The 24,516-nt window shown below is 40.7% G+C and overlaps 3 protein-coding genes across 3 annotated transcripts in view; all 3 read right to left on the minus strand.

Annotated features, from left to right (window-relative positions):
- LOC143213134 (terminal nucleotidyltransferase 5C) overlaps positions 1-7,551 on the minus strand; it is a 116,139-nt gene extending 108,588 nt beyond the window's left edge. The window contains exon 1 of the mRNA XM_076432722.1: positions 7,076-7,551. Coding sequence (XP_076288837.1) covers positions 7,076-7,225 — 150 coding nt within the window. The 5' untranslated portion in view covers positions 7,226-7,551. The remainder of the gene's footprint in view (positions 1-7,075) is intronic.
- A 207-nt stretch (positions 7,552-7,758) lies between these two features.
- LOC143213136 (uncharacterized) lies at positions 7,759-10,702 on the minus strand. Its single transcript, XM_076432730.1, has 4 exons — positions 10,341-10,702; positions 10,168-10,225; positions 9,876-10,095; positions 7,759-8,519 (listed from the first exon to the last, which is right to left on the minus strand). The coding sequence occupies exons 1-4, from the start codon at positions 10,400-10,402 to the stop codon at positions 8,461-8,463; spliced, it is 399 nt and encodes a 132-aa protein (XP_076288845.1). The 5' UTR covers positions 10,403-10,702; the 3' UTR covers positions 7,759-8,460.
- A 143-nt stretch (positions 10,703-10,845) lies between these two features.
- Positions 10,846-24,225, minus strand: Bckdhb (Branched chain keto acid dehydrogenase E1 subunit beta). The gene is made up of 8 exons (XM_076432729.1): positions 24,015-24,225; positions 23,696-23,773; positions 22,979-23,181; positions 22,656-22,811; positions 20,485-20,656; positions 19,764-19,909; positions 15,376-15,462; positions 10,846-14,034 (listed from the first exon to the last, which is right to left on the minus strand). The coding sequence occupies exons 1-8, from the start codon at positions 24,154-24,156 to the stop codon at positions 13,894-13,896; spliced, it is 1,125 nt and encodes a 374-aa protein (XP_076288844.1). The 5' UTR covers positions 24,157-24,225; the 3' UTR covers positions 10,846-13,893.
- Between the last annotated feature and the right edge of the window lie 291 nt (positions 24,226-24,516).

Below are 24,516 nucleotides of genomic sequence, written 5' to 3' on the forward strand. Positions count from 1 at the left end.
TCTCGCGATCGGATCGAGCAATCCTGCATCGCGGATTCGACGTCGTCGTCGTCATCGCAGGAGATTGGAAAAACTTTCCCTGTGCACGCACGCTCGCGCAGCTTAAGCACTGTCTTCGACAATACGGAAGAAGGCAATTTACGAGAGGATTCCGCTGGTACGCGAGAAATGCGAACCATCGCGGACCGGTGAAAAATCATCTTTCTCCAAAATGAACCTCGGGCGACTCGTCTGTTTCATGCGCAACATCCGCGTAATCCCCGACGATTTTTTTGACGAAAATTTACGACGCGAGGTATGCAAACCGTTTCTCACGATGTTGCATTTTATACAAATTTTTTCAGGCATCGACTGTGAACAACAGCAGTCGGATAAAAACTTTTTTCACCCTCTATTAGTGTTTGAATTAAGATAATGATTGAATGGAAGTAGTCAAAAAATATGCTTATTTTTCTACGAGATAGAAATTCTTCACGCATCGATTGTAAAAAACAGCAGTCGAATAAGAACCTCTTTCACCCTCTAATAATGTTCGAATTAAGATAACGATTGAATGGAAGTAGTCAAAAAATATGCTCTACTTTTCTACGAGACAGAAATTTCTTCACGCATCGATTGTGAAAAACAGCAGTCGAATACAACCTTCTTTCACTCTCTATTAATGTTTGAATTAAGATAACGATTGAATGGGAGTACTAAAAAAATATGGTCTATTTTTCTACGAGACAGAAATAATTTGTTCACGCATCGATTGTAAAAAACAGCAGTCAAATAAAAACTTCATTCGCCTTCTACTAATGTTTGTATTAAAGATAACGATTGAATGGGAGTATGTATTCAAAAAATATGCTTTATTTTTCTACGAAATAGAAATTTCTTCACGCATCGATTGTGAAAAACAGCAGTCGAATAAGAACTTCTTTCACCCTCTATTAATGTTTGAATTAAGATAACGATTGAATGAAAGTACTAAAAAAATGTGCTCTATTTTTCTACGAAATAGAAATTTCTTTACGCATCGATTGTGAAAAACAGCAGTCGAATAAGAACTTCTTTCTCCCTCTACTAATGTTTGAATTAAGATAACGATTAAATGGAAGTAGTCAAAAAATATGCTCTATTTTTCTACAAGACAGAAATTTCTTCACGCATCGATTGTGAAAAACAGCAGTCGAATAAAACCTTCTTTCACTCTCTATTAATGTTTGAATTACGATAACGATTGAATGAAAGTACTAAAAAAATGTGCACTATTTTTCTACGAAATAGAAATTTCTTCACGCATCGATTGTGAAAAACAGCAGTCGAATAAGAACTTCTTTCACCCTCTATTAATGTTTGAATTAAGATAACGATTGAATAAAAGTACTAAAAAAATATGCTCTATTTTTCTAGCCGAACAAATTGTTCTTACCCAAAAAAAAATCCGTTCTGCGAGATTAGTGGCGCACAGGTCGAGAACACGAAGAGGATGCGACACCTCTTGCGGTCATTGGTAAATATAGTAACAGTGGCGGTCAGACACAGCAGAGCACCGCTAGTTAAGGTCAGGATATTTGTAGACGTCGATGAAAGTGGTGCCGTTTGGTAATGAAGGCGAACCCATTCGAGGATTCGAACAATGATGAGAGAACGAGATACAGTGGCTCGCAAAAGTATTATTCGAACGCTCTCTGTTCAAACTTTCAACAATAAAACCGGGCGATCCGCCACAGAATCGTTCGAATACCAGCCTAATTTACTTGCGAATCGATTAATCTTTCTCTTGAATTTTATCGCAAGGTTTTATTTTAGGTTCCCATGGAAATCATCGACACAGATTTCTCCGACACGGTTTTCCACCGATAACAGTTTCATATTTCGTTTTTCCACTGATTGTCATTCAATCCACATTAATTAATTAATAAAAAATTAATTAAATGTTGTCGGTGAAAACCGTGTTAAGAGAAATCTGTGTCTGTGATTTCCATGGGACCCTTTATTTTATATGTTTGTTGCTCCGGGTTCGTCGTAGTCACTTTGTTCTCAGTTGTTTAAAAGGTTTTCCAGCCGCCCACGTGGTCGCAGGCATTCTTCGTTACAGTTGCCCGTCGACATCGATAACAGGACTGATCTTTAAATAGAATAACGTTTTGTCACCGACATCGGGGGGTCGGTGATCGTACGTGAAAGTAACGTGAATGAAGAAAAGGTTAAGCGAAAGGTAGAACCACTTTGGTCTACCCAAACGACCGCCTCGCCATTGCTAATTCAACGGGCTTTAAATGGAATTCAGCTGGATCGACCACTATAATGCCTCGCGGTATATGTCAACGTCCACCAACGTTTTTCCACTCATTTTTCCATCACCTCTCTCCCTGTTGTTCAATTTTTCTAATTCCAAATACAGACTCTCTCTCTCTCTACACTCTGTACACTGCAAAAAGGTGTACGCTAACGGACATTCGTTTTTCTTAGATCGTACAGTTCCCTCGTAATTATGAAAATTGAGAGGAACCTCCGTAATTCACAGTCCAACTTTCCCAACGTCCTCCCAGGATTTTTCAACGTTGACATGTCGTCGAAAAGATCCCTCATAATTATGAATAGACTGCGGATCTTTATGCAAGATAAAAATTGTCTGCATCGATTGCGAAATACTGAATAATTTTAATGGGGTAGAAATCATACAGGGTCATCCGTTTTTAAACGGCTAAACGTTAACCAGCTGTAGAGGACCCCAAATGGAACAACTTTTACCCCTATCACTTTTTCTGTTTCGGCCTTGATTTCCAGATAATTGCAAAAGCCATCATTTTTTGAGTTTACATAAAATTAAATATCTCAGGACTCTAATGATGAATCTTGATGGTTTTTCCTTTGTTTAGTTTAAAATAAGTAGGGGCATCTTTTTTATTGAATAAACTTTTTTGTATGACCTTCGGATCATGGTTTTTTTGGCGTGGCGCACACCGCCACTTTCCAACTTATTTCTTTCAGGCTCCACGGTGTGCCCCACGCAAAAAAAAACCATGATCCGAAGGTCATACAAAAAAGTTTATTCAATAAAAAAGATGCCCCTACTTATTTTAAACTAAACAAAGGAAAACCCATCAAGATTCATCATTGGAGTACTGAGATATTTAATTTTATGTGAACTCAAAAAATAATGGTTTTTTGCAATTATCTGGAAATCAAGGCCGAAACAAAAAAAGTGATAGGGGTGAAAGTTGTTCCATTTGGGGTCCTCTACAGCTGGTTAACGTTTGGCCGTTTAAAAACGGATGACCCTGTATATCTCTTCAACAATTTTGAATTTCATCTACTCAATTTTCCTATAAACGCATGAGAAAATCCGCAGTCTAATTATGAATATTGATAGGAGCGCGTCCGTGATTCGCAGTCGAACTTTCCCGACGGTGTTATTGAAATTTCGGCGAGAAGAAAGATGTCGGCGAGCATAAGCCACAGCTGCTAACCGTATGCACGCGGGCAATTATAATACGCGGCGAAGGAATACCGGAGAAGCTTTCACTGAAAGATGTTGTTGCCGGCTTCCGGTAGCACAGTGACACTTTTTAGTGGGACGTTCCATTTGACTTTATAATGCGCGCCGTGTTTCCGGTATGTGACGGCCATCGCGAATTTAAATCGAATGCACGCGATCGGATACGGCCGACGCGAGCTTCTGGACTCGGTGGAATTGTCTGCGAATTCTGTTAATTATTTACCAACAAGTCAGGTCAGGTGATCGGCACTAAAAACGTCTAATCTTAGTTATGCGTTGAATTCCTTGAAATACCACCGCTAACATTTCACAGAAATCTCTATAAATCCCGGTAAAATTAACGCGACTAACCTTGGCTTGAAAAACGAAAGGTGAAGGCTGTCTTCGTGTTCCGATGAAACCTTTTACTTCAGACAAAATCGCTGACAAATCGCTCCCACAGTTTTACAGACACGTTTAAATCGACAAATTAGCAAATACACCTATCAATTAAAGATTGAATTACATGTAAGACATTTCTTTCTGTTGAATATTACCAACCGAGCAATTGCTATTGCTATCATGTCATTGTTTGATTGGTATTTCAATCATTTTGATTGATTACACGTGGTACGAAAGAGTAGCTGTTCCCATTTAGAATGTTGAAACCCTTTACAGCTGCTATTAATTTATTTAACCAGTTGTCCGATGAGCTAACATCCTCGGAGCACTTTCAATCTCGTTCTCCAGCTATTAAAATTATCGAAGGAAAAATTACTGCAATTAACGGAAACAATTTTTATATCGTCACAATTCTCCACAATGATTCGATGCTGTTTCAACCAGTTAAGAAATACTGTTATATTATTTGCAACATTATCGGTGTGCAATTAAAGTAAAACGATTAGCTGTCATTTAAAACAGTGAAACGTGCTCCATTGTGCTATTTTCAACTTACAATTAGTAGTCTCCGTTAAAAGTTATCGGTGTGCACGAGCCGATCATAATTTCGTGAAAAGGAACAGCAGTGTGTGCCCGCGGCTTTTCATACTGTTTGATAAGTTTCGAGTGAAAATAAACGGGTTATGTTGTTCGAACGCGTCACGACCGATAACCGGCAGTATTGGAACAGAAACATTTCCAAGCAGTTGCATAACATTTTCGTAACACCTGCGTCATCGGAACATCTGAGTTAATTGATTCAATAATCCGGAGGAGTGTTTATAACATCTCGAGCGCGAGTGGGATGCAAGCGAAAATTATTAAAAGTTGATATACGCGTACCGGTAGTGGTGGGTTGCCTGTTACGTAATCAGTTGCGCTGCCAGCTGTTGTCAGACTTCGAACGTTTTAGAAACGCTCGAGGAATCTTTTAATTTTATTCGTTTATATTCGACAATTTTCCATTTTCTTTAATGGGGCCAATTCCTGAGGTGATTTGGAGCAACTTTTCCCTTTGCGAAAATCTTCTCCGTCGCTTGGTTACGGAGTTATCGAGGAAAAACACGGACCAATCGGGGCGGGCTTCGGCGCGGTGGACTCCGCCTCCTCGACAGATCCCGCCCAGCGATTGTTCCGTGTTTTTCCTTAATAACTTGTTAACAAGGTCGCGGAGAAGATTTTCGAAAAGGACAAAGTTTCTTCGAATAGCACTCAGGATCGTCGTCATCGAAGTTCTGGAAAATCTGTGCAAATCTAGTATTATTGTTGCGAAAGTTATTATTGTACAGCGCGAAATGTAATTACGATATTGTTTTTCCGAGTCATTGTTATCTGGCGAACGCACGCGAATTATCTGGGGGACTGGTTTGTACTGCCATAAATACACGATATAGTGGCACGGTGTGCTCGTACAGCTCGACTGTAAAAACATCCAACTGCGCGATAACCGTTTCTCCGTGTTATCAACACCTCCCCGTGTACAATATACTCGTCGAATAATCGAGATCACGTTAAAATTTGTACGAGAGCCTAACCGCGCTCTCGTTTTATCTCCGGCGACGTCCGAGTGACGTCCGAGAGACGTTCCTCTACTGCTTCAGGATATCGATGGAGAACAATGTCGTCTGCCCACGCAGGATCCAAGTTTCGTCTGAACCCGACCGATCGATACCTCGCGCCGGAAGTCATACTTTAGTTTCGATACTGACGTCACGCCCGACGAAACACCGCCGGATGTCACGTGGGCGTGTAGGAGATCCAAGTATTCCGGTTTTTCGGTTTCGAAAAATCGATTTTTACAACTTTTTAGTTATTTTCACAAAGAAAATGCACTTGTCTGTGAAATCTCAATACGAGAGGTTCAGTAGTTTTTCCAAAAAAAATCCCAAAAATTGGCACTCAATGCCAGAATACTCTCTTGAAACATACTCTATAAAAATATTTACAACTAATCCAATTTTTATTGTTTCCACTTTTAAAAAATTACTAAGGCGCCTCAAAGACCCAACAATGTGTGTGTAAAATTTGAATGCATGAGGCTCAGTAGTTTTCCGGAAAAAAAATCCCGAAACTTGACTAATTTGAGCATAAATGTCTTGTCTACGGACTCGGTGTCTCTCTTGAATTTCTCGAAAAAATTGTTTAGCGGCCTCGCGGCCACGTTGTTTTGTTATTATTTACAAGGTCTACGTTTTTACGGAATTTTCGTCTCTAGATTACGGTCTCGCATCTACCAAAATAGTCAATCCAGTTCCAGACTCGTAACCGGAAGGTCACGTTTTTTCCGTGACATGTAATGTCTATGCCGCGCGTGGAGATACGTGAAAACAACGAGCGAGACAAGATTGTGTGTAATGGGTTTATTATCTTCCCGATACACCCGATAGTCGCCAACGATTTTAAGTATTTCCTAGAAGTTATAGAAAATATGCAAAATTTCAATAAAACACACTGGTCAGATTCTTTCGCAGAAATTTCCCAAAAATGATAGAAAATATACAAAATTTCAATAAAAGACAGTGGATCTCTCAGTGGATTTCTTTACAGAAATTTTCGAAAAATTAGAGAAAATATGTATGCAAAATTACAATGTAACAATCTTTTACAGAAACGTGTCCAGACCACAAAATGACGAAGAAAAGCAAAGTGTCCCGGTCAACGCAGACACATACTACTTTCGCCCATACCTCGCCTTGCGTGTACTACCACTGGTTCCCATTTCAAGCCAACAAATTTCGCAAAGACCCATGCACCAAGGTGCAGCTCTAATCAATTCTAGCCCCCCCGTCACCGTCCGCAATATTCCGCAGAAGTGCATCGATTTTGCGGAGGTTCATCTTGGAGGTTACCGACCGAAAAGTTCCAATCGGCATGGAGGAGACCTGATCCACCGGAAATGGTGTATCTCCCGATGAAAATCGTTACCCACCCAAGAAGAATTCTATCAGTAGTTTACCCTGATCAAAGATCGTTCGACGATACCTCGCGTTATCGAGGGAGAGAGTGTAATCAACCGTGGCTTTATTTTATTCCGTTCGGTTAATGACACGAGTGAGCAAAGAGTATCGGCGCACGCTCGAGCTGGCGAGTTCTAGTCGCACACCATCGCATCGTGGCGCACACGAGGCACGAGCCAGACCAGGCGTACTTGAGTTACATAAGCCTTACCTGCATCAAAGGCAGCGCCTGGTTTCGATCGACAGGTCTGATCATCTGGTTGTTCGCTATCTGCTCGTTCGTTGCCGCATCCTCCTCGCTAGGCTCCGCCTTTCTCGCCTGCGCCGCTGATTTTTCATTCGTAACCTTCACTTCCTCCATGATTCTTCAAAATTGATCCTCTGTATCACACAGACTATGATACAGTGACGTTCACACAGAGATAAACCGGTTCTTTAAAGGGTTACAGTGAAAATCCTCAACACTTTGCGTGTGTCACGTGGTGGTCACGGGATGGGACACCTTTGAACGAGCTGGAGAGAATAGAGGACCGGAAACACCGTTCGTATCACACGGATCAGAGATCGACGACGGTCGATGAGCCGCGTGTAAATTGATGATGGAACGAACGGTCGGCGACGGTGATCGAGAAAACGGTCGATAGCGAAAAGAACAACGAGACGACCGGCGGGATTCGACACTGCGAGATTCTCATGCCGCTCCGTACCCGGCGTGATGTCGCCCCACCCGAGCCAGCCGAGTTGAACGCCGCGTAACTAGACCCCCCTCCAACGTCACAAGCCTGGCCGCACGTCTGCCCGAAATCGCCCGAAAGCTGCCGGTCGTCTACGTCGGAACGACGGAGCAGCGCCACCGGCGACGCGCCACCACCGGGACGGTAACGAGGGAAATGCGAACGCTTACCCCACGTGACGCGCTGCTCATCGACTTTCGAAGTAATTATACCGATAAGGAATTTCGAGAAAGCCGCCGTGTTCTTTCATGGATTCTTGTTATTGTTCTATCGGAATCGAACGTTTTCTGTTTGACGGATCATTATGATGATTCTTCAATAAACGAAATTTATGATAATGCAAGAGCCATTGGCGGGGATGCTTAAGTGATTGAGGGACATAAACGAGTCAACTTCAATTTCAACGTGAATTTTTCAATTTCAACTTCAATTTCAATATCAACCCTTCAACTACAATTTCAACGTGAATTTTTCAATTTCAACGTTAATTTCAATATCAACCCTTCAACTTCAATTTTTCAATTTAAACTCTTCAATTTCGATTTTTCAATTTCAATTTCAACTCTTCAATTTACACTAGCAAGTAAACGCTAACGTTTCAGTACGACAGTAATGGTGTTTTAGAGTTATTTAAATTGAAATATCTCCTGAACTACTAACTTTTCGACATACATGGGTTAGTACTATTTTATTGATGTATTAAAAAATACCTCATTCCATTAAAAAAAATGTCAATAACCTTGAAAGCTTGTAAAAAAATGACCTTGTAAATTTTTTCCCTTACACCGTTACATGTGGCTCTTCAAACAGTGTAACTTTGTCCTGAGAAGATTTTTTGTACAACGAGAAGTGACGGAGATATCTAGGTGTTCTGTTTCTTCGGACTCACCCTGTATATGTATATATTCGTATGGTTAATCCCTAATACAAAAAAAGATAACAATTATCTTCATTCATCAAAAAAGGACAACATATTTTGTTAAAAACTCTTTCACAGAAAACAAACTTGACACCTTTATCCATCCACCCCTTCAATTATGAATTACTATTATATTATTTTGAATAGAAAATAAATTCCTGTTCCACTGCAGTTTGTTGCAATTCAGGTAAAAAACGTTTGTTTTGCATAACGTCCCGCTGTCTAGCAATTAACATAGAAATGACGTCCACTCTTTATATTCGAAAAGTGCAATTTGTATTCACCTATACGAAATAAATTATTCAATTTTATGGCGAGATACTCTGCATCAGATTAATCAGGTATTCCGAGTCCTAGTGTTATCATACAAATGTCTATGATCCATTTAACTGCGATCTTTTTGTGTTGCTAGAGGTGTATACATGTTTTCATTTTCACGTTCGCAAATGTTTAAACAAAAACATTGTAACAGGACACCTGTTGCTATGCAAACGTGGCACACAAAGTGTCCGCTCTTTTCGCAGTCAAACACTCTACGACTGAATTACTTATGATACGGTTAAAAACGTAGTTTCTCCTTGCAACAGTATTTTCCACTATTCGCAACAATTCCGCGTAAAATAAAAAAAAAAAAGAATGAAATCAGACATTCCACAACTGATGTGAACGTAATTACACGAATCTAATTCTTTAATTACCGCGATGTTAAAAGGAAACGTGAGAATGCTTCCGGACCGATAATCTACTTCGCTGTACTCGGTCTATAAAAATTGCTAACAGAGGTCCGATGGTTTCCAGCACGTTGTATATGTCTTCTTCTTGTTAATTAACCGAAGTAAGAACAGTTCTTCATATCGCGAGCGAGACAATTGCAATTTTATTTCCCCGTTTTATCTTCATTTGGTCTCGAAGCAACGCAATTCCATTTCCGCGTTTCGCGGAGCCGTAAATTCTTGCTCGAACGCGTTTCTGAAATTGATGAATAGACTGCGGATCTTCATGCAAAATGTACGTTGTTCAAGTCAACGAAGAAAAAATAATTCATGTACATCCTATACATAGTATATTGACAAAATATATATTCCAATTTTCTTCAAATTCGAGACAAAAATATTTTAAAGAATGCGGAGAGACGAACGCGAAAATTAGGACAACTCGAAATTGCGCAAGCCCTCGGTAGGCGATTAGGCGCATCGTTTCCCCATCGCTAATCGGACTGAAGCGATCGAAAATCTTCGAGTTCGCGAGGATTGCAAGCGCCTCGGTGCCATATGTTAGCGTGCACAGAACCGTTGCTCTATTCCCGCAAAAATCGACTAATAAAAAGGCAACTCGTCGACCTTCGATATAGTCTATACCTTCGTGGCAATTGGCTCTTAGTATCTTCCTCTCTGTTCCTTTCCGTGCTGTTCTCTCTCTCTCTTTCTCCCCCTCTCCATCTCTCTCCGTCTCGGTCAACCCGTTCGTCTCACTTCTTCTCACCCCCTCCGGTTTCAACTCGCAGCGTGTGGTTCGACAGTGTGTGCACCGTTGCCAACTTTCACGTATCATAATACACAGTGAAAGAATGTGGTTTCCCTTTCAAATTACAAAATACGGTGTGAGCTCGCTACGGCACTGCACACTTCCTTCGATTATTTGGTCCTGTACCTTCTGCCAGCATTTTCTAGTCGACAGACCCTTTGCCCTTTCGGGATCCAGAACTGTCCTGCAGAAAACGCGCGTTTCCCAGTTACGGAGGAGACGGCCGCGACAGATACGGATCGAGCATCATAAAAATGGAGAAAGAAGCTATTTATCTTCGCACTTGACGCGTTACTTACCGGAAGCCTATCGACAATAGCGGAAAATAATTTAACCCTTGTGTCAGAGCCAGTCGACCCATTTACTGTATCTCTTTCAACAATTTGTTAATGTTCCTCTAAAAATATTACAAAATTTCTCTGAATGTCCATTCATGACTCTCGCTAATATACATATTAACACTTTACCTACCGGAAGCCTATTAATAAGATTTTCAATAATTTTGCTGTACCAAAAGAAAGCATAGAAATTTTCTTTTACATTGCAATCTTAAATGGAACCATTAGATGACGTTATTGAGGGTGTCTTGTTAGTTCAATAATGAAAATTGCTGTTACTATTAATGGTTCCATTAAAAAGTGTTTAGCCATGGAACATAGATTTTTCAAAATTAAGCAATAATCAGCGGTCGTCGGTAATGTGTTAATTTATAGTCTTATAACGAGAATTTGTGGAAAAATGTTAGATACAGAAAGGTTTTAAACAATCTGTACAGTTTGGTTGACTACATAAGGGTTGAATAAATTGTATCTATTTTTGAGAAAGTTATATTATTACCTGATAGAGAGTTTGTTGAGCACCGTGCGGAATCGTCGGTGATCGTTAACCTTTCCGCGATGGACGATGCTTATCGCGTCACAGCGCGACATTCTTCGTTCTCGTGATTATTCATTGTTGTTGTCGGTCATTTCCGCGTCGATTACAAGGTCCCGTCGACGGGGGATCACCGGTTTACGCGGTAATTGGCCGACAGGCTTCGCACCGGTACGAGTTAAAGCCGCGTTTCCATCGGCGAATCTCTTGTTCCCCAAGGATAGGCGGGGACAACCTAGCTCGAGCAACACCTGAGCCACAGGAGCCTTGATTGAGATATTACGTTGCCACGTATGACCCGTGTGCGTCTCTCTCTGTCTCTCTAGATTTTACTGCTAAAGACAGACTTGACCCAGATAATAAGAACCAGTGGACACATCCATTCTAATTGCCACGATCGATTCGTCATCGGTTTCCTACTGTATGTACTTGTTGCAGCCAACGCCGACGACAATGTGTATCGTCTTTCGCGCGATTAATTTGAGGAGGAAAGTAAGGTGAAGTGCCCTATGCCTGGACAGCATGTTTTTCTTATTTTTAATTTGATCACTTTAAATAAACAAAAATAACTTTTTAAGAGTTTTAACATACAGTTCAGAGTTTGTAAAGTAATTTAAAATAAAAAAAATCATTGTTTATTAGGTTAATATCTTAATTGTATTAACAAGAATAATTCAAACCTGTAGTTGGACATATTAAATCCAATCTAAGCTAGTACCTGGACAGAAGTAAACCCTGCACCGGGACAAATTGAATTTACATATAATCTGCAACAAACACTAGTGTTCCAAGCACTATGGCCGCTACGGGGAGCGAGACGCGCGACCGGGAGGAGTGGGGGTATTCCTTGAGAATGCCTCCGATCGAGCAAAAATTTGCCCATGCCTGATCTATAACATCGAACTTTATTAAATCTTTAATATGATGCACATATGAATATATTGTTATTGTGTGTATATTACATTCTGCCCTTAGTTTGTTGTGTAATTATCTTTTTTCTTTCGTGTAAATTATTATTGATTTCTTGTTCCTGTTCATTTTTTATTTTGTATCTCTCTTTTTCCTGCTTTTTTGACAAATGTTCTTCTTCTATAATTTTTTTTCTTGCTCCTTTTTTTCAAGATCTTTCTTCTGTCTTCGACAGTACAGTTGGTGGTCCTTTGTTAGCATCCACCGAACTTAAATTTTTCATTCTAGAATGCGTGCTTTTTGGAATCTTAAACTGGCCTACTGTATTGAGAGCTTGTACTTGTACGATGGATTCAACAGAATGAGATTCTTGACTTCTCTTCAATTTTTTATTTTTATTCAATCTTCTATTGTCCTTCAATCTGTCATTTTTAATAATATCCTTAGATTTTATGTACACTTTTGGCTTTCTCTTACTTTAATCTGTTTTTTTACGATACTTATTAATTACTTTTTTCGACTGGAATCAAAAGTTTTGTTTCTACTGTGATGGCCATTATCAAATTTAATTTTTAAAGCAAGTTTACAATCTGAAAAAAACATTTTTTTAAAACTATATCGACATGAATAATTAGTGTTTGAGGTTAGGTATTAATACTGATAGATTTATGACATAAAAATTAAGTATTATTAACGTCACAGCCGGAACACATTTTCTACATTCGTTATACAAGCTAATAGAAGACTACTTATACGTACATTTAGTTAAATAATTTGCAAACAATGCGTTGATTTTATTCACAAACGCGTGTCCGGCTTCAGGCGTAAGCACATTGCGTATAGGCTTAGAGTGGGACAGCTGCTGTCATCGCGTCCCAGTATGGAGTACTTATATTTGAAAACAATCCTAATCTTGGACATCTAATATTTGGATTAATAATTATTATTTACGTTAAGTTTGATTGCCAATTTATTTTAAAATATCAATATTGTTATGCGTGATAATTATTTTTTGTCTGATTGTGACGGCTTAAATTATATCTTTTTTTCTAACAAAAGTTCGAACTATAAATGCACATGATTCGCATGTAAATAGACTATTTTGTATACTGTTTTCAGATGAACTTTGAATTTATTTTTAAATTTCAATTGATGTCATAATGAAATAGTATTCACACCTACTTGTAGCTAAGAGAGAGAGAGAGAGAGAGAGAGAGGCCTCAGACTATATAATATAATTATTTAATCCCTTAATTACTGATTTTACTATGAAAATTCAATTGTCCAGATTTAGGTATCACTTTTTGAGTGTCCAGACTTAGGGCACTTCACCTTATTCGCCGCGCAGATAAAACCGGGCCAGAGGGACGCGGGATCCCGCGTCGGCAGAATGCGAACAATAAAAAGCTGCGGTCACCTTTCATCCGGCGACGCCTAAAACTAATCAACACCGTGACCCGCAACTTTGGACCAGGCCCGAGCACCCTCTAACAAAAATAGAAACTCTAGGTGTGCGGGAGATTAATTTTTTCAGAGTGGTACAGGATAGAAGAAAACGTTGGTTGTCGTTTTCAAGGTCTTTCGAAGCTCATCGACCATGTTTGAACGGCGACATATATTTTTGCCAATAATAATTTGCCACACTATGACCTTCGAATGACCCCTGTGGAGTTTTTATGCGAAACAAGACTGGTTTGTGTTTAGGTGGACATGTGGAGGGCGCGCGAAGGTCACCATCAATATTTATAAGGGGGAGCCATGCATTTTTTTAATATGTCGTACACTTAATTATTCCTGGTAAAAAATTGTTAACTTTCTCACATCGATGACAATCTCAGCATGAAGTAAAATTACCATTAATTAATGGTTCTTGCGAAACTTTCGGGGCAAATGATGCGCGATGCAAATAATCTTGGAATCTGAACGAGCGACGGAGTGTTCGTGCACGAAGAATGAAAAAAATCGATGGCGCAGTCGTGTTTATCTCGCGTGGGCGCTGTCCAGCTAGGCAACAGGTTTCCGACGTATTTCGCTGCGCTATAGCTGCAGAGAACATCCCCGGGTTTAGTTTCAGTAGTTCAGGACGTCCCTCACAGCGGCGTAGCATCGCCACTTATCAGGTAGATAGAATGGCTCGAACACGTGGGGGAAAGGGCTGTCCCAACCTGTCACCCTCTTTACAGGCGCCTCCAGACTCAAAAAACAGGCCTCCTATTTCAGAAAGAATAATTTAGTGTTCGTTAACCCTTTGCACTCGAAGCAATTTGAATTCCAAAATCGAGACATTTGTTTCAACCCAGATCATTTTTGTCCTGTGTAATCTTTTTTACATCGTGCACATCAAATTGAACCTGTTTTCTTATACAGTGTCATCCGTTTTTAAACGGCCAAACGTTAACCAGCTGTAGAGGACCCCAAATGGAACAACTTTCACCCATATCACTTTTTTTGTTTCGGCCTTGATTTCCAGATAATTGCAAAAAACCATTATTTTTTGAGTTTACATAAAATTAAATATCTCAGGACTCCAATGATGAATCTTGAGGGTTTTTCCTTTGTTTAGTTTAAAATAAGTAGGGGCATCTTTTTTATTGAATAAACTTTTTTGTATGACCTTCGGATCATGGTTTTTTTGCGTGGGGCACACCGTGGAGCCTGAAAGAAATAAGTTGGAAAGTGGCGGTGTGCCCCACGCCAAAGAAACCATGATCCGAAGGTCATACAAAAAAGTTTATTCAATAAAAATGATGCCCCTACTTATTTTAAACTAAACAAAGGAAAAACCATCAAGATTCATCATTGGAGTCCTGAGATATTTAATGTTATGCAAACTCAAAAAATGATGGTTTTTTGCAATTATCTGGAAATCAAGGCCGAAACAAAAAAAGTGATAGGGGTAAAAGTTGTTCTATTTGGGGTCCTCTACAGCTGGTTAACGTTTGGCCGTTTAAAAACGGATGACCCTGTATATATATAACAGTTGAGCTTTTTACAATTTATAGAATACAGACAAATTTAATAATGTTAAAACTGTTTTGAATAATGGTACGGCAATTTTTAGTGGTGCCTCAGACTCGCCATTCGACTGCAAAGGGTTAAAAACGAGACATCTTTTGAATCTTTTAAAAATAATTCAGGAAAACGATGGAGTACGTATTTTCGTGAAAGGATCACATTTACTTAGATCGAAGGATTGAACATTTTGCACGGGACGCGTGTGCACGTCTGAAGAAATTGAAGCGTATCGAACCGTCACGAGGTGCACACGTGTGACGTAACAGAAACACGTATAATGATATCCTGCCACATTCCGACGATGCATTCTCATGCATTTTAGGCAGCGAACTGGTTCGCGCTGTGTGAATCATTTCGTAACTGCACTAGTTTAAATTTCGTTCTACTATTAAACGTATAGTCAATCGAGCTAAATCATCAAATTACACACACTAAGAAACATGCAAGTTTCCATTTGTACAAATTTTTACACAAATTCTAATACATAAATCTTTATTTTGTTGTTATACCACAGTTCAGAAGAAAAAAGATATTTACCTGAATGGTCGACGCTATTTCCGCTCCGAATCCGTTCGTTAGCGGCGCTTCGTGTGCGATCACAACTCGTCCCGTTTTCTTCGCTGACTGCAACATTATGCGTTACATTAAAGCGTTTGCATAATGAGATTCCTCTCGGGGCTTTTACGGGCCATTATACATATTGCGCAACGGCTGAAAGAGGGAAACAGGAGAATGTATCGGGAGAAGAATATATCATTCGTTATGGGATCGAAAGTAAATGAACTATTTGGTAATTGTGCATGATAAAAACGATCCGTTGGGAAACTGGATTTAAGTGGATTTCGCGATTACAGGCTAAAAAACGATGTCTACAGGAGATGTTGGTATCTGCATTTCCAGGTTACGTGATCTAAAATGTTCGGCTCGTAAAAAAGAAAACAATAAGAAATCACCTTATCTGACTCCTTGGATAATTTAGAATTTACTAGAAATATATATGAACACTGCGGAGTTTGATGAAAAATAAAAATGCTATTAATTTGAACATTGTCGGTAGCAGAAACGTCTGACGGGATTCAGGTGTACAATACCGAATTGGACAAGAACCGTGGTCGGCACACGTAGAATTAGTTTGAATACTCTTACACGTGTCAAGGGGAGGTAATTCCATGTGCGAACGAAGGCACGGGCTCACGGATCAATTCGTGAATGATTTATGCGCCGTCCCATACGAGCCGGCACAACAATAATTTATACGCGACTTGACGCTAAGCGATGCATTAATACAACGGGGCCGGACGAATCGTTTTGTTGGCGAGCGTCGATTTCATGGGCGCGGTGATCGACGTTAGGAACAAGCTGATCGGTGCTCTGTAATTAAGACACGTAGGCGAGCCTGCGACCGTGTAACGTTGTAAATCATTAGGAACAGTAACTAGGTAGTACTCTCGCGACTTCTATACACATAGTTACCGCAACATTTCAAATTTCAGGTGACCTTAGTGACAGGACTGAACAAAATTAACTGGACACCATTCCAAAACTACAGGGTGACAAGAAATAACGGAGTTAATCATTTCTTATTATAATTCTGTCAAATTGGCGAATTTTGAAAAACCAAATAATAACAACCATAATGCGCCGATACAGAGGTTCAAACGTGTCTTGAAATTTTCGGCAATGGACCGCAGCTCTTCTGACGTCATTCGGTCCCACTCCTGGTACAGATATTTTTTCAATGACTCCAAATTTTTATAGGGCCGAGCACGGGCCCTGGCCTTCAAAATCGACCACACGCTGTAGTCCATCGGTTTGAGATTCGGTGAGTACTGCGGCCATTCCACAGATGTGATGAAACCTGGAAAATGGACTTTGTACCACTCCTGAGTCGTTTTCGCCCTGTGGGCCGGCGCGGAATCCTGCTGCAACGTCCATTCCGGATCGCCGAGGTGCTGTTGAGCCCACAGAAGTACGACGGCTTCGAGAAAGTGCCGTCGATACACTTCTTGGTTGATTTTGACCCTTTGATCCACGAAAACCGTAGCAAATCCCATTTTCCAGGTTTCATCACATCTGCGGAATGGCCGCCGTACTCACCGGATCTCAACTCTATGAACTCCAGCGTTTGGTCGATTTCGGAGGCCAGGGCCTGTGCTCAGCCCCATAAAAGTTTCGAGTCGCTGAAAAAATCTCTGCGCCGGCTGTGGGACCGAATGACGCCAGAAGAGCTGCGGCCCATAGCCGAAAATTTCAAAACACGTTTGAGCCTCTGAATCGGCTCAAAGGGTGGCCACTTCGAAACTTCTTAAATATATGAATACTAATGGTCTATGTTATGGTTGTTATCATTTGGGTTTTCAAAATTCGTCGATTTGACAGAATTATAATAAGAAATGTTTAACTCCGTTATTTAACTCTCTTAGATACACTTAAGGAGTGTGTCACATTGGTATCCTATACGTATATTTTTAATTTCATTGAAACACACACGCAAACTCTTAAATATCTCAATTTAAACTTAAATGGCCTTAGGCCACTTTGAAAATAAACGGCTCATTCATTCCTTTTGGCAAAGGATCGTCGAACAAAAGGGAAAATGTCTTATTCGTTAATTCTTGCCAATCAAATGTATAATAAATGAACTGCGACTCTTTATGCCAACGCTCGATTGATTTGTAGATCTGTTATCTAAATGTTAGAGGCCGGAGGCCGGTCTTTTCGTTCTGGTCGGCGAAAACGCAAACGAGACGCGCGGCATTCACTCGTCCGAATTACGATACCCGGGTATACAGCTCCGCGCGGACACTAAATATCGCGCTGATTTATGCTAATCGATCTTTAGTCGCTATAATGATATGCCGATTGTACGGTATGCACTCGCGGCTTACTCGCCGTAACATTATTCTCGCGCGTGCACACAACCGAGCCGTGAACAAGCGCGAGAGGTGGCGTCCATAATTGGAAACCCGTTTCGCGTAATTTCGATACGTTCACGGATCCTCCGAGCACCACGATCCCCTCACTAAATTACGCACACGCGGGGCCCTTCGACTCCGAAACGATCAAATTCGGTCCATTCAGCCACCTGAATAGCTTATTTCTGACCTTGAGTGACCTTTAAAGACCTCCATAATAGGCCATTGTATTTATCTTGAAGCACACCGTCAGAATGTCAGAACCGTCAGAATGTAAAATTAAACAATTTCTTTTACACACTTTGGTAGACACAATCGTTTCTACGAGGTGAAAATATTAATATTCTTCAAGTCATCTAATACTTTTTCACTGCAATAGATTGCACGTTTCTCTGATAAATGCATAAAATCCGGACTCCGGTAATAAAGTAATTGTAACAGCAAAAACTAGTTGCTACCAGCACCCGGTTGTTGGTATTACACGACCGGTATTGTCCGTTCCTGTAACGCGTAAACGTCGTCGACAGGTGAGACATTCACCGCAAGAAAGTTGCTCGTGAAAACACCAACAATTTGTTGGTGTCGCAACGATGAAGTAAATTCGTAGCCTGAGGTCAACTCAGTTGTTACAGGACAATATAAAGCGGTGTAGGTATATCAATTACGGTAAAAAAAAAAAAAAGAAAACGAATGTTTATATGCATATAACGACTCTGTTCCGTCGGCGCCATTCCGAAAGGTGCCGTTTCATACGCAATAATACAATCGCGTGAAAGGACATCAACAATTTTACGACTTTTTCACAATAATATTCTGTGCACGACGTCGAACAATCGGCTACTGACTGAATAACGCTTTTTATGGCTGGTGCATAGGAACGATGCACAATATACAATATTCCAGCGCAAATCACGGTGACGAAATAATGCTCGCGGAAATGCATTCCCGCGAAAACGGTCCGCGTGTAATCATAGCGCAATCTTTTTTTACGCGATTTATAATAATCGTGGCCGGCTTCTTTCGACGCTTTTAGAATCAACAGTTCGCCAAGAGAGATTGCCAAACCGGAGAGTGCTGAGATGAAGGGACATTTTTGTTTCGGGAACAATTAGGCTACCATTTCGAGCCCAATCCGTGTGGAACTGGAAGATCAATTATCTGGTAATCATTTTTCCCAATCATTAAATGTTACTTCTTAGAAGAGTCCATTTGGCACATTTCATAAAATGAAAGGGACATTTTTGTGTCTGAAACAATTAGCCTACTTTGTGGCGATGGAAAGATCAATTATCTGGTAATCACTTTTCCCAATTTGTAAATGTTACCTTTCAGAATGATCTACTCGGTCCATTTTATAAATTGAACGAGACATTCTTGTTTCAGGAACAATTAGGTTACCATTTTCAGTCTAATTCGTAGCACTGGAAGTATTAATTATCTAGTATAATCATTCTTCCAAATGTTGAAATTTTACTTCTTAGAAAAGCCCCTTTTTCATAAATTGTATCGAAAGGGACATTTTTGTTTCTGAAACAATTAGTTACCATTTTGAGCCTCATTCGTGGCCCTGGAAGATCAATAATCTACTAATCATTCATCCCAATTATTTAATGTAGTAACATTTAAAAAAGTGTGAAAAGTATTGTAGAGAAGTCCATTCGGTCGATTTCCTAAATTGCAGCGAAATCGACATATACAGTGTGTCCTAAATACATGGTTGAAAATGTTGGATAATAAAACCGACTAAAAGTACGTGTTGATAAAAATTCCGTTTGTCAATGAAACAGTTCTTCCTGAATAAACACCGTGTCTGCTCGAAGTGAAATGCCACGGGTGCTGGTTTGCCTCTCACCCTCTCTGTTACGGCGAAGGACATGCGGAGGCCCACGTAATACATATACTCTGGCGAACGTAACGCACGCGGTTTAAAGCGTAATGCCACGCAAACGATCCGGTTGCATTAACGCGAGCGCGCGAAGAAAACAGAGCAAATTATAATGACGAAATTACCTTGCAAACGAGTTCCGCGTCCCAAGGTAGGATAGAAACGAGGTCTATCACCTCGCAGGACACGTTGAGCTTCTCCTGGACGAGATCGGCCACCTCCAACAGCACATGCACCTGAGTGCCCCAACCCACGAGTGTCACTGCATCACCTACGTGCATGAATTGCACACGTGTAACACACGTACACTTGCGCACACTGTTATTATATACGCGAGAGCGTTTCACCTTACACGCTCGCGTTCGAAGCGTGTTAACTTCGACGACGACTGTGTGCGCGCCGTGTCGGTTATTCCCCAGGTTGAGTATCCTGTTTCAGGACTACATCGCGTGCAACCCGATTGGATAATGAAAGGACGATTGCGACCGATAAATATTATATTCTAGAATGACGGCTCGTTAGTCCCGCGGCGGCCATGTTGCCGACTGCACTCGGTCCGCAAAGTATCTACGACTTTATAAATTAAATAAATGAAAATTCCTGCACGGCTAAGTAGACACGCAGAACTTTTGCAAGAAGTTAGGGAAATACCAACGGCGCGGTTAAAAATTACTCGAATAGCCCCGGTCTCTCCTACTTTCGAAAGCAACTATCGACGCGCCCTCTCTTAAATGTATACATGTGATACGGGTGATATTGCGCGCTGCAAATTTACAAAAACCATTGAACTTTTTTAACGAAAAAGTTACTCGGTTATTTTAAATATTAAAAGAGCCGGACGCCCACCTGCTCTCACGATCTCAGCTCTGCCGATCTCTATCTTGTAATGAGCTGTCGGCACCTGGTCGATCGCTGTGCGGTATAATATTTTCGGCTCGAACATGATGCAGGGATCCGGTTCCTCTATGCAGCTCAAAAGAAGACCCTTGGCCTGGCTGGCACCGCGGGGAATCACCACCTGAGAACAGAACCAATCGAAATCGTTCAAAATCGCTCTACAGTGTTCTCTCCGCAACTGTCCACCATATCTCTACCGTAACTGTTAAGTCCGGGAAACTGTTTTGTATTCTCCACATACTCTTTCGTTGGAAAACAAGATTATCTGCGAGTGTACGATACAGTCACTGCGCAAATTTGAACATGAACAGCGTATGATAAGTGTTGTTTGCACGGCTGATGAAAAGAACCTAAACATCTTTGTTTACGCGGCAGGTGTCCTCTATGGAAGAGGACCGTGCGATCTTTTCAGCTTCAGGAAATGTCGGCGCGATGTTGCGCGACGTAGTTCGCGTAATCGGGATGTATAGTAGCCGTGCAGCGGTGCTTTGTGTGTGTGCTCGGGAGGAAAACTTTCTTCATGCATACCCAAAGTACATGTGTCGTACAATATTCATGGAATCTCCTCAAGAAGCCGACTACGACTATAGGCGACGCGTAACGTAGCAGAGCTGTGTATCCTTGGACATATTCGTACGCCATTAGCTCTCGCCAACTTTCTTTTCTCTTACTATTTATCAGAAAAATAGAAATTCATTTCAATTTTTCATAAATCGAGAGTAATGTAACAAATATAGTTTCAAATTCTGCCGATGTTTTTACCTTTTCAGAGGTTTCCTACCCATTTAGAATGGCTATGGATTTGGTTTTAAAATAAAATTACGTAACGAATGAGAAATCGTTTCTTTCACGGATGAACAATTATTGCGAGGGCTCCCGATACATATTTTTTTTAGACATTCTCATTCGAAAACATGAGAGTGCATCCATCTAACGACGAACACGGTAAGTACAATGGAAAATATTAGCCGTTCGTTCCGAATTCTTGCCGAATCGGCACGAATCATTTGCTCCGGAAAATCGATCAGTCGGTGTTCCTTGCGGAATCTCAAAATAAAATTGGCTGAACTTCCGAAAGTTGGTTATCGGATTTTGCATTAAATACACGTTTCCCAAAAGGATTTTTGGCGACTCTGTAGAGAATGTAGATTCCTATATCGTGGAGCAGTCGCCTCAGAAGCCATTGCTGGCGCCATCTGTCGTTCCATGAAAAATGTCGATCGTCGGTAATTTTGTCTAGCAGTTTGAGCGTTTCGCCGCTACGTCAAGTGGCGCTATTTTGAGATTTTTCGGCGCAGATGATTCGTGCGGCTGATTGCATAGTCATAGCCCCTTACGTGAGATCCGGCAAGAATCATTTGCGCTAGAGCAAACGATTAATATCAGAGAAGAAATGAGAGTGCTCACGCCCGGGGTTCGACCGTGCCACTTTTGTCTCCACACATTCACACAGTGTGACCAGATTCATGTTGAAACCAACATCTTTTCCCCCTCCAGGCTCTCCACCTCATCCCCTTCCACTATCCTATTCCACCGTTCAGTCCCTACCGCGCAAGCGCAACGTGTCTTCCATTCGCCTCACTCTGCCTCACTCTATTCTCGTCGCGCAACGTGTCACATATTACTCTGGTCATCAGAGAGGGGGTATTTGTATTCCCCCCGATTCCTTTTCGATTACCCCTGTCTGGACACACTGTCTCCACATCATGTTTAGCCTGGAACAGCTGCTACATCATCTTCAGCATGGGACAGAACCTACACCAACTTTAGCAGGAAACAGAACCCACTTTACTGTAATTAAATCTGTGGCATGGATCAGAACTAGCTTCAATCACCGACCAGATACTATTAAATGATATTAACTATTAAATAATAGTATCAGATCGGTGGTTGAAACTAGTTCTGATCCATACCACAGATTTGATAACAGTAAAATGGGTTCTGTTTCCTGCTAAAGATGGTGTAGGTTCTGTTCCATGCTAAAGATGATGTAGGAGCTGTTCCAGACTAAACATGATGTGGAGACAAAAGTGGCACGGCCAAACTCCGGGCGTGAGCACTCTCATTTCCTCTCTGTTAATATTTTCTATTGTTTAGATGCATTTATAATGCTTACGCACCTTTAAACCTGGGGTATGTGCAAAATAAGCTTCCGGGCTCTGCGAATGATAGAGTCCGCCATGACCAACAGCCCCGCAAGGCGCGCGAAGCGTTAATTTGCCACAGTCGAACTCACCACCGCTACGGTATCTCACTTTGGCAGCCTCGTTCACTAACTAACAAACGAAGCAACAATAATTAATAAATAAAACTAGTACGTTACAATTACAATGTTTGCTCCTATCCTGAATCAGCTCCCTATTTGCTATTAATTTGACAGCAAGTCTTGTCGACAACTTTAATTTATACTTATCTTACACATCCAGAACCGTAGAATAAGTACCTGATCGAAAGCGGGATATATGTAATCAGCGAATTGAATTTCTGCGATTGCGGTCACGCCGAGGGTGGCTAAACCGATGCCAAATCCGGCGATGCCTTGCTCGCAGAGTGGCGTGTTGAAAACGCGTTCCTTGCCAAATTCCTTCTGAAGGTCCATCGTGCATCGGAAAACGCCACCGAATGCCACATCTTCTCCAAATATTACTAATCGCGAACACAAGCAATTAAACTTAATGTTGTTACGAGTTATAAAAATTGTGAAGCAAAATAACGTAACCACCGCCCTCAATCTTAAATAACATTAATGCAGAAATGATTTATTCATTGATTGCTTGATCACGACTGTGACCATTGTAGTCTTATGCTAACAATAAATTATACTTCCATTTGCATTTAAAATTCGTTTGTTTTTCTGCGGTTCGTTCTCCTGCAATTTCGTAAAACATTCATCGTTCATTCTCGTTCTCATTTATAGTTCCCAGAACGAATCACAGTCGAGTGACATAATAGCCGTGGCTATCTACGAATAACTACACTCCACACGATCTAACTAAGACTATACATGTACGAATGCAATTATATACTATCTCACGAGTCTCCAACGATAAGATAAAACAAGTTCAATACGATCTCATAACATCCGAGCAAAACACAAGCAATAGTTCTTACAGATTTCGTGTTTCTCTGGTCAAGCAGAAAGAACGAAAATTAATGTTACCTGCGGTGGGGTCTTTCGCCAACACCAGTCGAAGTCCGTGGTTAATGGCTTGGTACATGTTCATCTTTTCAGTTTGCCCTGAAGCAAAATAATAATTGTCAAGCTAAACTGCAACTATCTATGCATCTTTAAATTCTTTGACTGTTTTTAATGTTTTAATCATTTTTGTCGTAAATGCGTAAAATCCGCTGTTCCCTACCTCGACACCCTCCATTGACAATTTCAGCAATGATAAATAAATAACCGTACGATCTGCTATTTTAGTTATTCATTCTATCCTATGTTATTTGATCTACTGGAAATTTTTATTTTCACTCACCGCCATCGAACGCATTCTTGTCCGTGTAATAAGTGAAATGTATGCACCGAGCATTTTTTCGTCGCACATATCCGTTCCACAATTTGAAAACCGAAGAGCCGCGAGTGTTCGTTAACCGCGTGGACAGCTCACTGAGCATCATAGTGCTTAAATGTCGCCCGCAAGACCACAAACCATTATGTGTGAGGCATTATCTTCCGGCTGTTATTTACATACAATATGGTGTTTTCGAACTCGACTCACCGAATTTCGTAACCGGCTCGAGATATCGCACACACACCACTGCAAACGCTGCTGTTTGATTAGTATCTTCGTTCTTGTTGTACGAGTTTCTGCATCGAAACTAATAATAATTACCGATGTACACGACTTATACTTTGATATATATCAATGAAGAAGACGTTCTTTTTTAGATAATTCAGAAGGATGTTAGAAAATTCGGAAGGAATAGCCAGAGACATGTATTTACTAAATAACAAATGTTTTTACAGTACTGGAACGT

This window comes from Lasioglossum baleicum, chromosome 10 (genome assembly GCF_051020765.1).
Source record: "Lasioglossum baleicum chromosome 10, iyLasBale1, whole genome shotgun sequence".
Lineage (NCBI taxonomy): Eukaryota > Metazoa > Arthropoda > Insecta > Hymenoptera > Halictidae > Lasioglossum > Lasioglossum baleicum.